Raw genomic sequence first — 16,468 nt, forward strand, 5'->3', positions numbered from 1 at the left:
GTGTTTATTTCTTCCTTTTACATCATATTGGGGTGGCTACGTCTGTGCCCCAAACTATTACCAAATAGGAAATGAGCTCTATTCTTATGCAAAACAGTGATAAAAAGTGCTGCAAAAAATGCCCTATTGCGCCTGAAGCCTGGAATGTAACATAGTTCAAATTATATATTATTCTGTATGCATATGTTGTAGTTCAAGATTTTCTAAACCAGTTCAATTTTGATTTTCCTGTGTTTCAGATTATAATAATGAATATTAGACAAAGAAAAACGGAAATTGAACTGGTTTGAAAAATCTTAAACAAAGAGAAAATTTGAAGCACAACACATATACAATATGCAATTGTACACTTACCTTTTTGTCCACAATTCTCAATGACTTGAAGAATTTTAGGATATATGTTTTGGAAAGTTTGTCTGGTGTCTTAACTGCGATCTCTCGCAGACTCTCTGCTTCATCACTCCAGCTGCAGTCTGCATTATAGGGGATCTTCACTGCCAGCCCTTGGAGGCTTTCAACACTCTCCAACTGAGCACTGTGTTCTATCGAAAAACAAAACACAAACCATTTAAAGATCTCTGCTTGCAACCTCTGCTGGTTTTTGAGGTCATGTAGTTTTAAGGCAAAATAAAACTGCTGATGGATGAATCGTCAAATTAAGTGACTTAACGAGTATCAGCACCCGACAGGTCATGTCCCCAGCCATACTTCAAGTTGCCAATTTGATCGATTTTGTTTTTAGATGAAACAGCAGACCTCACTGGATCAAAATGTACAATGTTCTGGACAGTAAGATTTCTAGATCAGTGACCAGCTTCTCCCAGTAATGTCTATAGCATTCTGTTGTCCAATGCAGTCAATCCGCTGTCAGTGACAAATGCATAAGGAGGGAGGTTACACAAAACACAGGTCACACATGACTGTATTGGTAAAACAATGACCAGTGTGACGTGACATCACAGGTCATTGTTTTACCAATACAGAAACAACCATAAACGTTTTGCATTGCAAACATTAGGCCTAAAAACTTTTGTTTCGGCCTAATTACTGGTATGCCAAAGGTCAGCTGTATTGGTAAAAACAATGTCCTATGCCCTGTGTTTTGTACCTGCCATGCATACAGGAAAACTTAATATTTACGACCAAGTTTTAAAAAGAACTCTATAAATGTAGGAAATCTTCTCTAAGGAGAAACTTGAACACTGCTTACATCATTGAAATTTTCACCAGGATTTTTAATCTTTTCTCCTCTTTTTGTATTACAAAACCTTTCCTACTCGTCCGAACAAAAATATTAATATCAAAATGTATCGATCAAAGACCAACAAATTAGGCCAATTAGTTAATTAAAACAATAAGCATTTTACTTGAAAAATTACAAGGAGTTTAAACCTGAGTATTTCCCTTCAGTGTTGATTTTCAAACTCGTATTACTGGTGACATTGGGTGCTCTCTGGAAAAAAGAAGCAATAAAAGATCGAGGAAACGATGTGAAACTGGAGACGACAAAAAATACAGTTTAACTGTTACTTTTTCAATTTACCCAACTTCCATATCCACAAGGAAATTCTCTGATGCACAAAGTGTTGAGCTGTGAGTGAAACGCGGCAGTAATATTCAAAGAGTTGGCGATTTGGGTCATGTTATTTCTGTATTTTCTCCTCAATTTCGTCCGCCATATTGGTTGTCAACAAAAACACATCAGAACGAGGACACTGTTTCTAACGAGAGAAAATCTTGAGACGATCTGGTACCTATTTTGTATTTTTCACAACATGGCGTGAAGTTTGTGATCACGTCAACTTACGCTCTTTCAGAATGAGCGAAGAAACGAAGGATTTCATGCGTATAACCGGTGATGATGATTTCCAAGGTCGAAGTAATTCTGTTTTTAGCTGTTTAGATCAACTGGAACCTGCTTGCAAGAGTGAACTTGATTCAAAACAGACTCGGCCTCGAGCACCGATGAAAGTTCCAGATCACGTGCTGCATCCAGACAAGTGGACCAAGTACAGTTTGGAAGACGATGGCACAGAAAGAAGCCCTGGCATGTCAGGCGATGCGTTAAACAGGCATGTCGCCCTCTCCTTCATGGATGAGATGCGTAAAAGGAAAGATAATGCAAGCGATCTCTCAGAATCAGATTCAGATATAGTTATGTCAGAAAAACATACCTTTTCAAAGTCTGTTACTAAGCATAAATTACTGGGAGACCAAGTACCTGTTAAGTCACAGTTTGTGGAGGGTGTGAATGTTATGGCTGAGTATACAGTTGGCAAATCTCCACCGAAAGTGGCAAAGGTCGCAAACAAGGGGCAAGCAGATGAATTACCGTCTGCAACGCAGGCGAATCCTATTTGTCTTGAGCACTTAAACGATAAAGATACAGAGTTGGACAACTCAAATAAAGTGTCAGCTCTTCCCAAGGAACAGCAAGACAAGGAAAAGTTTGCCAAAAGAAAGGTCAAGTCACGCCATGGGCTGCGTATGCAGAAATCAGTTACAGAGGATGAATAATTTCTTCCATCTTTGACAATCTTGTTTAACATTCATTTTTCTGTTGAGGGTTTAGAAAAAAAATCCCAGTGGAAAACATTGGTGGGGAAAGGGGGAGGGGGAGGGGGAGGAGGGGGTGACTCCTCAATATTGTATTCTCCTTGGCCATATCCCTCAGATGCAGTTCCTAGCATTTTGGGGCATAAAAACTAGACAGTGCAAAACAAACAACACTCCCCAAATTGTCTTGGCAAACTTACAGTACCCTACGTGGGGAAGAGAGATTTGAGTATTAAAAAGTTATTTCTAGTTGTTAAAAGATCTGACTGTTATCGTTTTGTTATGGATAGAAAAGCCTTCACCTCCTTGTAAAAAACATAGAAAGTTTCGTGCATAGGAACGAAGACCGTCAGTAAATCCAAGGTGGCACTGTTATTGACATGTTTTATTGAGAGGGAAAAGGGTAGCCCTTAAGTCAAAAACAACAAGTCAACAACAAAATTAAAAGTGAGCCATAGTTTAATGAAAAAGAAAATTCTGCTGGTTACTTTCATCTTCAACCAGCCTTCCTTCAAAACTTATTGCATGATATGGTCCCCAGATTTTGATGTTTACCAAAGATGGCTACCATGATTAAGCTCCACATAATATTGATTTCTGGCTACAATGTTCCCAGCAAAAACAGTTAGACCAGGGTCTGTATTAGCTTGGTTTTGGTAAGAAACTACATCTGGTCGTTTACCATATTATGTCTGGGCTTTTGATGCCACATACTTAACCAACTGACCCGTAGGAGGGAGGAATGAGACTTTTTATAGATTTTACTCTGTCAGCAGGACATAGCTCAGGAGTCAATGGATTGAAGTATTTTGACATTGTACTTGGCCAGCTACTGAAAAATAGGAACATCAACATTGCACTTTAAAGAGACACAAGCAAAAAATTGGCATGACCACTTTGAAATCATTCCTGCCTGTTTTGGTTCAACCCTGGACATCTAAATGATTTGCTTCCCCATTGAAGTGGAGCCTCTTTTGGAGCTTGCAAAATTAATTGCATTAAAGGTGCAAAAAGTGGCACACAAACGGTGGCAATTTGAAACTGTCGGAAACCCTCCCAGTAATTTCACTGTCTTGCAGTTGAGCTTGTGAAAACACAGTGAACTGCAATTTTCTTTTTGCAATATTTTTTTATACAATCTAGATGGTCTTACTAAAACAGGTCTACTCAAACCATTTTGCGTTTTGAGCGATCATAATACTTTGATGAGTCTACTAATCCAGCTGTTGGCTGAAATTGTGGCAATTCACGAGAATAGAACTTCCTTTCTATAACTTTATCAAAGAAAGCACACAACTTTATCCAGTTCGGAGTTCCTGGCTTCAATTGCTTTGTGTCTGTACAGTTTAGATTGATCATATCAGCTCCTATTTCCTCAGCAAGATTTAATCCTCGAGATGATGTAAGAATCCTTGCAGTTCCTGCTTGATCTAGTTTCGTTCCAATAATAATAGCAGGGATCTGGTTTCCTGCAAATTGCTCTCGATCAAAATCATCACCAATGTCAACGGAGAATTCAAACCAACTGCCTTTGTTTGTGGTAGATGAAGGTTTAGACTGCTTCGAATGCAAAGCATTGCCTCCATCCTTTCCTGAGCCCAGCACTTCCGTTAACCAGCGTCTAAGATTTGTAAAGGATTTCTTGTTGGTTAAATCATGGGCGAGAATCAGTCCATTGACGCCATTATAAAATATTGAACGACAGTTCTGATGACTCGCGGAGCCACCGACGTCCCAAAACTCTAGAAAGAAACTCCTCGTTCCTGGGGTGCCTTCCTTATAATCATACAGTTTAACCTCTACAGTACAGCCGATTGTCCATCCCGGATTTGAAATACTTTCGTTATGACAAATGTGATGTACCAATGACGTCTTTCCAACCCCAGAATCACCAACGACTAGAATTTTCACCTTTTCCAAGGCAGCCATTTTGACACGTCTCACTTGTGAGGGTACTCGGCACTAGTTACCAGTTTACCATAAGAGTGACAATGCGTTCCCAAGGAATTTTTGTTTCATTTCCTCAGAAACCACAGAGGCCCACACAATCGGATGTGTAGCCGATTGTTATTTTATAGTAACAATCGGCTACACATCCGATTGTGTGTCCCCTGTGTTTTTTTTTTTATTTCAGGGTGAACTATTTACACAATGAGGTAGAGTGGCCAATCAAAACTAAACATCTGTGACATGAGAAAACAAACTAGTGAACACGTGAACGATATAAAAGTGTCGCAAATCATCACGCTGACAAACACAGAAGCGAAAGAAATGGGTTATAAATATGAAGTTTTGACTATCTGAATGATTTTGGGTTAGATGAAAGTGATATATTGTTGAAAAATCAAAAGTTACCTGTCTTCGTGTTAATGAGTAATGTGACAATCTTCGCACAAGCAAGTCGTAGTAATAAATTACGTTAACCTAAACAAGGAACCAGTTATTGTAAAGCTAGAAACTGCCGGGGTTAGATATATAGATAGATAGACATTATATAGTTGGGTTGTTTGCTTGCAGCGTGAAATTCCCATAGGACTCCCCTTGCTCCTGGACTAAGGGTGCAGAGATGACCTGTGGCTTTCTAATACAAGAGGGCGTGGCGCTCCTCACGAAAGCGTCTTTTAAATGGATGTACTCCGCGCAGTGAATCACTTAATTGTTTTAATAAAGTTACCAGTTAATTGCAAACAAAAATTACATCATTCCCCAATATGCGCACAAATGTGCTCAAACAACGAAAAAGGGCTAATAAGATATAAAAGATAAAATCTCTACTGAAAAACACCAAAAAATTGTAATCTTTAGCGAAATTTCACTGGAAAACTAGAGTGCCAAAAACATATAACACTATATTTAAAAAGTCATTTTTTCTGCGCTCAATTTAAATACTATCCTAAAAATCTACACCATAATAATGCGGTAAACAAAAAAGTTAAGATGAATATGGAAATCTAGGCGAAAGGCACGAGAAACTTCATTTGCAAGTGATACGAAGATTTAAAACTATGTGAAAAACCCATCAGTTCTTACGAGGGAAAAATCCAAAAAGTCCAATTTAAAGGACGTGTGCAAAACATGGACCACCCCTGTGGACCAGGTCAATGGAGCCCTTCATGGATTCGGTCAATAGACCACCCCTGGGCCCTGTAGACCACCACTCCTCATTTTGTAAAGTTACAAGCAGAAAAATCTTTAGACGAAAGAGGGAAATCATCCTCGCACTTATCTGGCAATTGTCTCTTATAAACACCTGACAAATTCAGGTGGCTTTAACGGGATTGGAAACCCATGACGCTCTGCGATGCCGATGCAATCCTCTACCAACTGAACTATGAAGCTAAGAGCAGGTCAATTTGTTCCGGTGAAGAATTCGATGAATGAAAGGAATGTATATTTGAAGTGCGGGCTATGAACGAATCCCTTTGGAACCACCAAATATGTGGTACAAGTGTCTTTAAGAGACAATTGGTTAAATCAGAAGTCCAAAACGAACCGCAGCTCCATGTTTCTATCACGACGTTTTCACAGACAGCGATCAATTTTTAGGATTGAATTTCTCGCGAACGAGCCCGATGACAAATCACAAGAAACCAATTTGACGTCATAGGGTCACCGAACTGGAACTGTCTTTGGCGGAAAAGGTAGTCTAAAAATAGATCGGTCTGTAAAAATACGGTCCGTGAAATAGTCTTATAAGGTGCGTTTCTTTGCGGGGATGATCCGAAAAAGGATCAGTTGGGTCATGGTATATCAAAGAAATCCCAGAGTGGATTTTTCGGTTCCTTTTAATTCACCGTGATCCAAGTGATCTTGGATCAATTATGATCCTTTTTTGGATCATCCCCGCAGAGAAACACACTCTTAGTATGTGAGTTGTTCGCTCCTAGTCATGGGTTCCTGCTTAAATTTTCCTAATGAGTGCGAGGATTACTTCTTTCTTTCTTTCAAAATGAGTGGTGGTCCACAGGGGTGGTCCATGGACCCGGGGTCCATGTCTTGTATACGTCCCAATTTAAAACGTGTTGCTACAACAGCAACACACTTCATTGGTTAATATTTACAAAAAAATTACTTAGTACAAGTTATTTAAGAGTAGCGATTCCCTGAAATAACTAAATAGTTAAAAATTCCAGCGATCATATTGCTCCCCTACAAATTGCAAAAACAGGTAAAGCCAGTATAGCCACGCTACACTGTGTTGCAGCTGCCAAATCAACCGTGTGAAATGGACAATTATTAGGCTTCGGTCGTTATAACGCATTGCACTATTTTAACTCTGTTTGGGCCAATAGTTTTCTTAAAAAAAAGGGCCGGGCAGAACTAACTGGTGAGCACATCTCAAATGTATCAACCAATTCTACTTTTTAAGCAGTTAAAATAGCATTATCTTTTCACACATTTGAATTGTTTTAGGCACTACGTTTGTGCAATCTATAACAAAATTAAAGTCTCTTAGAGAAATATTTTACTGAATTGCGGGGTACACATATTGATCATTACCCTGAGAACTCTATTTTCAACAACAATTTATCGTCCTTCACATATCGAGGACCAAAGAACTCCTCGATTCGAGCGAACCTTTCATAGCCATACCCGGTGCGGCAAATGGTTTCATCAGGCTGTCGGAAAGCCGGCAAGTGATTTGCTTGTATGATCCGACTGATGTCGCGACGGGGGCTGGAATCACTCTGATCTAGGACACTAACAGTGATTGTGTCAGCAAAAGGCCAAACCAGGGAATTATCGAAGTCTCCTTTAATCATATGAATGAACAGCGCAACATGACTGCCTGTTCCACTGCCTACGCCCTTGGGGTGAATTCTTATGCCAACCAGCTTTTCCTGGTGATCATTGTACACTGCATCACTAAATATTGGTGTTTCGTTTTCGCGATGTTGATCAACCTCGGTTATTTTGAAAGTGAATGATGGGTCGAGTGCCTTTTTCTTTTTTCGAGCCTCCTGCGGTTTTGACCTGCAATATGATCATTTTTAGATATTAATAAAAAGCCCAATCACTTCAAGACTTTTCAATAAATCATGACCAAGAAAGTGGAAGGTAAATTTCCCTTAGTTCCTGAGGTATTTAATTAGACGCACGACGATTTTAGTAAGCGTCCCGTTGCTCTCCGCCCAACGTCAACGTCAAGGTCACTGGCGGATGGTCTGGGAATACAGACAACCAAAGTCACAAACTGTCACCCAAACTCCAGTCCTCTACTAAAGATAAACATGAAATGAATGTGTATTTGAATTGCGGTTATAGACGAAATTGAGAAGTGATTCTCGCACTTAACTGAACAATTTAAGCAATTGTCTCTTAGAAACACCTAAACCAAAACAGTTGGCTATTTACAAGTGCAGCCGAGAAGTTGAACCAGGGACTACCAGGAACAAATTCAACGAGTGGTCAGAACGGGTCTCAAACCCGAAATCCCCGGATCTCAAGGCAAGCGCCCTAATCACTGGGCCCCCTGCCTCCCCCCCCTTCCCTAAACAAAATCAGTTGGCTACAATGGGAATCGAACCCATGACCTCTGCGATGCCGGTGCAATGCTCCACCAATTGAGCTATGAAGCCACTCAGTTGGGAGCAGGTCAATGTGTTTGGCTCATGTGTTCCCGCGTTGAAAGTACTAATTAGTGAATGAAAGAATTTGAAGTGAGGATCACAGACGAAAGCTGGTAAAAGTGATCATCGCACTAAAAGAGACAGTTGCTTAAATTGTCTACCTTTCGTAAAGATAAACAGCTGCATTTACCCTTCACAAAAAATACGCCTAACCCTTTCACTTTAACCCTTACACTTGACCTAATAGATTATTTTCAGGTGACGTCACGGCGGCCATGTTGGTGCACCTAAACAATAGGGAACTTAAGCAAGGACGACGGCAATGACAACGAGAACGTCGTCTCAAAATATAAATTCGCGTTATTGTAATCATTTGCTGACTATTTTAACTATTTTAATACGACAAGGGTGTGGTAGTTCCTCAAAAACGACACTGATCGGAACGGCGCTTAATTTAGGGGAGAAGATAAAGCTTTATCGTCAAGTGCTGACCTTCTTAAAACCTCAAATTTGGTTATTTCAAGTGGTTAGGGACCTTAAGATCTACGAAGGCGACGTCGACGAAAACGTCACCTCAAAATAGAGCTTTGCTCTAGTAAAAGTCTGTCGTACGGTGCTTTTAAAGGGACATCTACTACTTCTCTCCTATTTCGTAAGACACAAGTGTCTGTGCTCTCCTTTTTTAAATCTTGATTTTGTGGGCCGCCTACTTTTTTCTTGGTCGCTCACTTTTTTCTTTCTGCCGCTCACTTTTTTTTTTTCGCCGCTCACTTTTTTTCTGCCCCTCACTTTTTTTTCTACCGCTCACTTTTTTTTTCTGCCGCTCATTTTAATTTTTTTATTTGCCACTCACTTTTTTTAAACAGCTGTAAAAAAATGGTGAGCAGCGGAAAAAAAGAGGTGTCTTGAAAACAAAGAGACCCCCAAGACCCTAAAACTCGAAAACGAAGAAAGTAACCCAAAACCCTCAATTTGGCGCACCCTAGGCCTAAAGTTGGTTTTTAGGCCTAGGGGTAGCCAAATTGAGGATTTTGGGTTACTTTCTTCGTTTTCGAGTCTTAGAGTCTTGGGGGTCTTTGTTGTCAAGACGCCCGAAAAAAAGTGAACAACAAAAAAAGTGGGCAGGAAAAAATAAATTAGAGTGAGCGGAGAAAGAAAAAGTGAGCTGCAGGAAAAAATGAGCGGCAGACAAAATTAAGATTAAAAAAAGAGCGAAGAGACACTTGTCTCTTAGCAAAAAGGAAAGAAGAAATAGATGTCCCTTTAAAAGCACCGTACTGTCGCGATTATTCCATCTCGTTCACGTCGTACAATGTGGGCGAAGTATCCTAAAAATAAATTGGTACGAGCGGTTTCAGACTGAAAATAGAGAATGAAAGATTCTCTGTTGCATGCTCACGTTGTCGTCAAAACCTAAAATTTAGTGATTTCACGTCGTCGTCATGCAGAGAACCTCAAACATATGAGCTAAAATCCGTGCTGCACGTGCAGGACGATTATTTATGCTCTTTTAACCAATGATATCATTGTTTTGTGGCGTTTTCGTCCACGTCGTCGTCGTAGATCTTAAGCTCCCTGTTGTTTTGCTGACGACGGCAAAGAAATGGACAAAAGTAAAAATCGCACGTGCAGGGCGTGCAAAGCTATTGTTTTTGTCCACTAAATATGCAAATTTGTATTGGCCTGGTCAAACGATCGCAACATTTCAACGCTACATCTTGCAACATTGTTGCATGATGTTGCGACATGTTTTCAACGGGCTGGCCAAACGCACGCAACATATCGCAACAGGGTGGCCAAACGTACGCAACATGTTGTGCCCAACAATGTTGCAAGATGTTGCGTTGAAATGTTGCGAGCGTTTGGCAAGACCTTAACGTTCTCGTTGCCGTCGCCGTTGTCGTTGCTAAAGCTTCCTACTTCCTTAATAGAACGGCGGCCATATTGGTGCACCCAACTAATCCTCTCGGAATTGAGTTCTATTTTGATGCAAACGTTTTCCTTTGTTTCGGTGGAAAAACAAGGTTACTGATCACGTGAGTGAAAACATTCTATTGTTGTAAATGGGTAGTAAATGCTTAAATTGATTTAAAGGGACACTCCCTCTTGGATACATCTAATTACTTTCTTGACATAAGTGGCAGAATTCCTCGTTGTACTTCACTTGAAGATTTTTAAAAACAGAAACAAATGATAAATGACGATGTCTTGACCGCTCTTCGGACAAAACGCACTAATTTCGAATTCAAATCTTGGCGCGTGCTAACATTTCAGTTCAGTATCATGATTTGCTTTTTTTTTTGGCATTTTTATTGTTTAATTACAATTCATGATATTTAATATTCTTTTACGCTTTTTACTTCTATATATACATGCCCATTTATTTCTTACCACCAACCTGATAATCACCGAGGAATTGAACGGCATACTTTTTCGCGTATTTAAACGTTTTTTTTTTTTTTTTTTTTTGCATAATTAGCAAACTGAATTATTTGCACCCAGGGATCATATCAAGACTTGATGAAGCAAGATCGTCCAGGTGAGTGTAGTCCTGAAAAGGACTGCATGTTCTTGGTCACACTGACTACGTTAACTTGAGCGGAAGTGATCCTCAGAGTCAATCGTATAATCTCTGACCGTATTACTCTAGTCAGTAGGGAGTTTAAGCAAAGACGACGGCTACGGCACGACAACGCCACAAAACAATAATATCATTTTAACTTTCTATTTTAACTTTGAAACCGCTCGTACCAATTTATTTTTAGGATACTTTGCCCACATTGTAGGACGTGAACGAGACTGAATAATCGTGAAAGACTTATGATAGAGCCAGGTTATAATTTGAGGTGAGGTATTCGTCAACCGTCGCCGTTGTAGTATCTTAAATTCCCTAGTAGGGAGCTTAAGCAAAGACGACGGCTACGGCAACGAAAACGTCATTCCAAAATATAACTTGTTCACTTTGTATAATACGGGCGAACTATCCTGTAACTGAATGGGTGCGAACGGTGTTCAAGTCAAAACAGAAAATGACTGTTTCATTGTTATATGCTCACGTTGTCGTCAAAACCAGTTGGTGATTTAACGTTGTTGTTTTGTGGAGTACGGGCAAATAATGAAATTCGTGCTGCACGTGCAGCACGATTATTTTTCCTTTTTTAACCAATGATATTCTTGCTTTGCGGAGTTGCCGTTTGTGATGTTGCTGGCTGAGAAGACTGTGATTGGCGCTCTGTCGTTGTTTGACTGTTCTGTTGGTCAATCGTCGATAAGTCGTTTGTATGGCGCTAGCAGTAGTTGGCAACGGTTCAGTGCATGTGTTTGTTCTTGGTTTGTAAACCAGGGCCCAGTTCCCCAAAAGCCGATTAACGCTAATCTAAGATTAAAAATTAATCAAGCAGTTCATTTCTCTACTCCCAAATGCTGTTCAACGCAGATTTTCGGCAGAACTTTACATGAAAAGACGTCAATCTTGAAAAACAAAAATAAGCAAAAGAAACTTTCACCAAAAAGTTGAAAACGTGAAACAAAAGTTTACGCTAATCCTGGATTAAGTTAAGCGGCTTTCGAGGAACCGGGCCCAGCTCTATAGTATGAGTCGTTGGTGGTAGTTTGTATAGTGCCGGGTATTGCAATTAGTGGAGTCCCAGTCAATTTTGCGGTTCGTCAGTAAGTGGTGCTCAGCAGTGTTCTTGTTGAGGTCACAGTTTTTAGTCGCATAAGGATGCGGACATTCGCTCAGATTGTCGAAACGACAGACAATGTTATCGACAAAAGCGGACGATCTTACTTCATTATGTTTTGTTCCTGTTCCTATTTTTTGTTAAAGTTCTAAAAAAACCCCACACAATCAAGGCTTGAAGATTGCAGTTGCACTGAAAGGCTCGCAACATTTCAAAGGGATTTTAAAAGGTGAAAACTCGGACATATACACTGTGATCAATAAAAAGACAGACACAGCAGATAAAGGAATCCACATGTCTAAGACAAATGCGGAGCAAAATGTTCTCATTTGCATGCTTCGTATCTGTCCTTTTCTCGGGATCATGGCTACAAGTCGTTAATGATGTACAAAAAAAAAGGACATTCAAAACTCTGTTTTCCGTTGAATGAAATCATAAATCTCCTTACAACGATGTTTGATATTATTATTATTATTATTATTAACATTATTGTAATTATTATTGTTACTATTAACATTATCATTATTAGTATTATTAGTATCAATATTATTATTATTATGATTGTTAAGATTATTATTGGTCATTGAAATGTGCCACTTGCCTCGTAAGTTGTTGATTCCATTCCTTTATCTCTCTTGGACGGCAGCAATTCTCTGTGGGCTTTTCGGCGTTTCCCATAGAAGAGACTTCGCCTGGCTGTTCACCTGGTGGTAGAATTGGCGCCTGTGGTACTGCATTTCTGTCACCTTGTTCCTGTACAGGCAAGCGTGCCACATCCTCTCGGATGGGCAGTCCCTCTCCTGTAGCTGTCTCCGAAGGGCGATAGCTGTCTCCACAAGCGTTGTGGACGCTTGATACATTGGCTTCTTCAGCAACAGGCTCCTCTTCATGGTTTCCAGGTAACCCGTTGATCTGCTGGGCACCTTCACCAGAGTGAACTCTGAAGACACTCTCCGATGCTGCGTGGCAATTAGGGCTGGTGTGCTGTGCGTCAAGTCCCATGACAGGATAGTCCCTTCCGCCGGCTTGCTCAATAGTCATGTCCGCTCCGCTCTCAGTAGAACCACAAAGCTCGTTGTATGGTCCACCAATCGGTCCAGTGGGTACCACAGCAGCTTCGCTCAGCCCGTTGGCTTGGTTAGCCCCTGATCCCATAAGTTGGCTCTGTTCGGGCGCCTGCCGAGCCCCTCCGTCACCAGAGAAAATCGAGTCCGCGGCGGCATTTTCTTCAGTGTGGTTCAAGCTTCTGGTGTGATTAGTGGCTGTCTCAGCAGGGAGGATCGGTTGGGTCGAGTGTCCACCATCCCCTCCCTCATGTACGGGTTCGCGGCCTTCATTAGTCAGATTCGCAAGATCAGAGCGACTGTGAAATAAAATGAAATGCTCGTGTGAGCAAGCTCACGGATCAACTGGAGAAGAGTTATGAAAGGCTCCTAAGAGCTTCCTCGTGGTATTACGTTAGCATGCACCTCCGTTTTTTTTTGCGGTGTTGGGAAGCTTAAGCACGAGACATTTTTGACAACCTCGTTGCCAGGGTCTCTCTTCTCCGCCTCCGTTGACGAAGGAGGCAGAGAAGAGAGACCCAGAGAACGAGGTGCGAACGGCAACCGGAAGTGAGCTGTTTTCCTTTTCAACTTGTCTTCACGAAACCACATTTATGTTGCTAAGTATTTTTCTCTATTAGTGATCATCGGGCGGTCTGGTCTTGAAGAATCTAGGAGACACTACTGTCTTGGCATACGAAATGTTTACTTCCGCTTAGCTTGCCTTAAAAAGCACCCTGTTGTCCCATTCGTAGCGGGTCAGGGGGGAGGGTTAGGGTGGAGTGGGGGTAGATCTGAATGAGCTTTTACACTCATTGCCATTTAGGATGTTGGACGAACGAGCGAAATCGATCGATATTATCTATTGCGACAAAGGATTAAGCTCCCTGTTGTTTTGCTGACGACGGCAAAGAAATGGACAAAAGTAAAAATCGCACGTGCAGGGCGTGCAAAGCTATTGTTTTTGTCCACTAAATATACAATTTTGTAAAGGCCTGGTCAAACGCTCGCAACATTTCAACGCTACATCTTGCAACATTGTTGCATGATGTTGCGACATGTTTTCAACGGGCTGGCCAAACGCACGCAACATATCGCAACAGGGTGGCCAAACGTACGCAACATGTTGTGCCCAACAATGTTGCAAGATGTTGCGTTGAAATGTTGCGAGCGTTTGGCCAGACCTTAACGTTCTCGTTGCCGTCACCGTTGTCGTTGCTAAAGCTCCCTACTTCCTTAATAGAACGGCGGCCATATTGGTGCACCCAACTAATCCTCTCGGAATTGAGTTCTATTATCATGCAAACGTTTTCCTTTGTTTCGGTGGAAAAACAAGGTTACATTCTATTGTTGTAAATGGGTAGTAAATGCTTAAATTGATTTAAAGGGACACTTCCTGTTGGATACATCTAATTACGTTTTTGACATAAGTGGCAGAATTCCTCGTTGTACTTCACTTGAAGATTTTTAAAAACAGAAACAAATGATAAATGACGATGTCTTGACCGCTCTTCGGACAAAACGCACTAATTTCGAATTCAAATCTTGGCGCGTGCTAACATTTCAGTTCAGTACCATGATTTGCTTTTTGATTTTTTGGCATTTTTATTCTTTATTTACAATTCATGATATTTAATATTCTTTTACGCTTTTATATATACATGCCCATTTTTTTCTTACCACCAACCTGATAATCACCGAGGAACGTTATACTTTATCAAGTATTTAAACGTTTTTTTTTTTTTTTTTTTCATAATTAGCAAACTGAATTATTTGAACCCAGGGATCATATCAAGACTTGATGAAGCAAGATCGTCCAGGTGAGTGTAGTCCTGAAAAGGACTGCATGTTCTTGGTCACACTGACTACGTTAACTTGAGCTGAAGTGATCCTCAGAGTCAAGTGATTTGTGTAGTGTCGGTGAATCGTATAATCTCTGACCGTATTACTCTAGTCAGTAGGGAGTTTAAGCAATGACGACGGCTACGACTACGACAACGCCACAAAACAATAATATCATTGGTTAAAAGAGCATAAATAACCGTGCTGCACGTGCAGCACGAATTTTAGCTCGTATGTTTGCGGTCCTCTGCTTAACGACGACGTGAAATCACCAAATTTGAAGTTTTGACGACAACGTAAGCATGCAACAGAGAATCTTTCATTCTCTATTTTAACTTTGAAACCGCTCGTACCAATTTATTTTTAGGATACTTTGCCCACATTGTAGGACGTGAACGAGACTGAATAATCGTGAAAGACTTATGATAGAGCCAGGTTATAATTTGAGGTGAGGTATTCGTCAACCGTCGCCGTTGTAGTATCTTAAATTCCCTAGTAGGGAGCTTAAGCAAAGACGACGGCTACGGCAACGAAAACGTCATTCCAAAATATAACTTGTTCACTTTGTATAATACGGGCGAACTATCCTGTAACTGAATGGGTGCGAACGGTGTTCAAGTCAAAACAGAAAATGACTGTTTCATTGTTATATGCTCACGTTGTCGTCAAAACCAGTTGGTGATTTAACGTTGTTGTTTTGTGGAGTACGGGCAAATAATGAAATTCGTGCTGCACGTGCAGCACGATTATTTTTCCTTTTTTAACCAATGATATTCTTGCTTTGCGGAGTTGCCGTTTGTGATGTTGCTGGCTGAGAAGACTGTGATTGGCGCTCTGTCGTTGTTTGACTGTTCTGTTGGTCAATCGTCGATAAGTCGTTTGTATGGCGCTAGCAGTAGTTGGCAACGGTTCAGTGCATGTGTTTGTTCTTGGTTTTTAAACCAGCTCTATAGTGTGTTCGTTGGTGGTAGTTTGTATAAGTGCCGGGTATTGTAATTAGCGGAGTCCCAGTCAATTTCGTGGTTCGTCAGTAAGTGGTGCTCAGCAGTGTTCTTGTTGAGGTCACAGTTTTTAGTCGCATAAGGATGACATTCGCTCAGGTTCTTGAAACGACAGACAATGTTATCGACAACAGCGGACGATCTTACTTCATTATGTTTTGTTCCTGTTCCTATTTTTTGTTAAAGCTCTAAAAAACCCCCACACCATCAAGGCTTGAAGATTGCAGTTGCACTGAAAGGCTCGCACCATTTCAAAGGGATTTTAAAAGGTGAAAACTCGGACATATACACTGTGATCAATAAAAAGACAGACACAGCGGATAAAGGAATCCACATGTCTAAGACAAATGCGGAGCAAAATGTTCTCATTTGCGTGCTTCGTATCTGTCCTTTTCTCGGGATCATGGCTACAAGTCGTTAATGATGTACAAAAAAAAAGGACATTCAAAAATCTGTTTTCCTTTGAATGAAATCATAAATCTCCTTACAACGATGTTTGATATTATTATTATTATTATTATTATTAACATTATTGTAATTATTATTGTTACTATTAACATTATCATTATTAGTATTATTAGTATCAATATTATTATTATTATGATTGTTAAAATTATTATTGGTCATTGAAATGTGCCACTTGCCTCGTAAGTTGTTGATTCCATTCCTTTATCTCTCTTGGACGGCAGCAATTCTCTGTGGGCTTTTCGGCGTTTCCCATAGAAGAGACTCCGCCTCGCTGGTCATCTGGAGGTAGAATTGGCATCTGTGGT

At 40.5% G+C, this 16,468-nt stretch overlaps 4 protein-coding genes and 1 non-coding gene across 5 annotated transcripts in view; 1 reads left to right on the plus strand and 4 right to left on the minus strand.

Annotated features, from left to right (window-relative positions):
- The window catches only part of LOC138047414 (leucine-rich repeat-containing protein 43-like), a 16,678-nt gene extending 14,965 nt beyond the window's left edge, over window positions 1-1,713 (minus strand). Inside the window, exons 1-3 of the mRNA XM_068894256.1 lie at window positions 1,544-1,713; window positions 1,393-1,453; window positions 355-542 (exon numbers count right to left, since the gene is read on the minus strand). Of these exons, the coding sequence (XP_068750357.1) occupies window positions 355-542; window positions 1,393-1,453; window positions 1,544-1,642 (348 nt within the window). The 5' untranslated portion in view covers window positions 1,643-1,713. The remainder of the gene's footprint in view (window positions 1-354; window positions 543-1,392; window positions 1,454-1,543) is intronic.
- Window positions 1,714-1,763: 50 nt separating this feature from the next.
- LOC138047419 (uncharacterized) lies at window positions 1,764-2,815 on the plus strand. Its single transcript, XM_068894261.1, has one exon. It carries the CDS (start codon window positions 1,819-1,821, stop codon window positions 2,515-2,517), a length of 699 nt encoding a protein of 232 aa, XP_068750362.1. The 5' UTR covers window positions 1,764-1,818; the 3' UTR covers window positions 2,518-2,815.
- A 182-nt stretch (window positions 2,816-2,997) lies between these two features.
- LOC138047418 (rab-like protein 3) lies at window positions 2,998-4,499 on the minus strand. Its single transcript, XM_068894260.1, has one exon. It carries the CDS (start codon window positions 4,483-4,485, stop codon window positions 3,724-3,726), a length of 762 nt encoding a protein of 253 aa, XP_068750361.1. The 5' UTR covers window positions 4,486-4,499; the 3' UTR covers window positions 2,998-3,723.
- A 1,792-nt stretch (window positions 4,500-6,291) lies between these two features.
- Window positions 6,292-12,821, minus strand: LOC138044903 (TNF receptor-associated factor 6-like). Its single transcript, XM_068891288.1, has 2 exons — window positions 12,411-12,821; window positions 6,292-7,530 (listed from the first exon to the last, which is right to left on the minus strand). Exons 1-2 carry the CDS (start codon window positions 12,809-12,811, stop codon window positions 7,053-7,055), a joined length of 879 nt encoding a protein of 292 aa, XP_068747389.1. The 5' UTR covers window positions 12,812-12,821; the 3' UTR covers window positions 6,292-7,052.
- Window positions 8,063-8,135, minus strand: Trnaa-ggc (transfer RNA alanine (anticodon GGC)). The gene has a single exon. It is a non-coding gene; the product is annotated as a tRNA-Ala (tRNA).
- Window positions 12,822-16,468: the final 3,647 nt, after the last annotated feature.

The sequence above is a fragment of the Montipora capricornis genome, chromosome 4 (assembly GCF_036669925.1).
Source record: "Montipora capricornis isolate CH-2021 chromosome 4, ASM3666992v2, whole genome shotgun sequence".
Lineage (NCBI taxonomy): Eukaryota > Metazoa > Cnidaria > Anthozoa > Scleractinia > Acroporidae > Montipora > Montipora capricornis.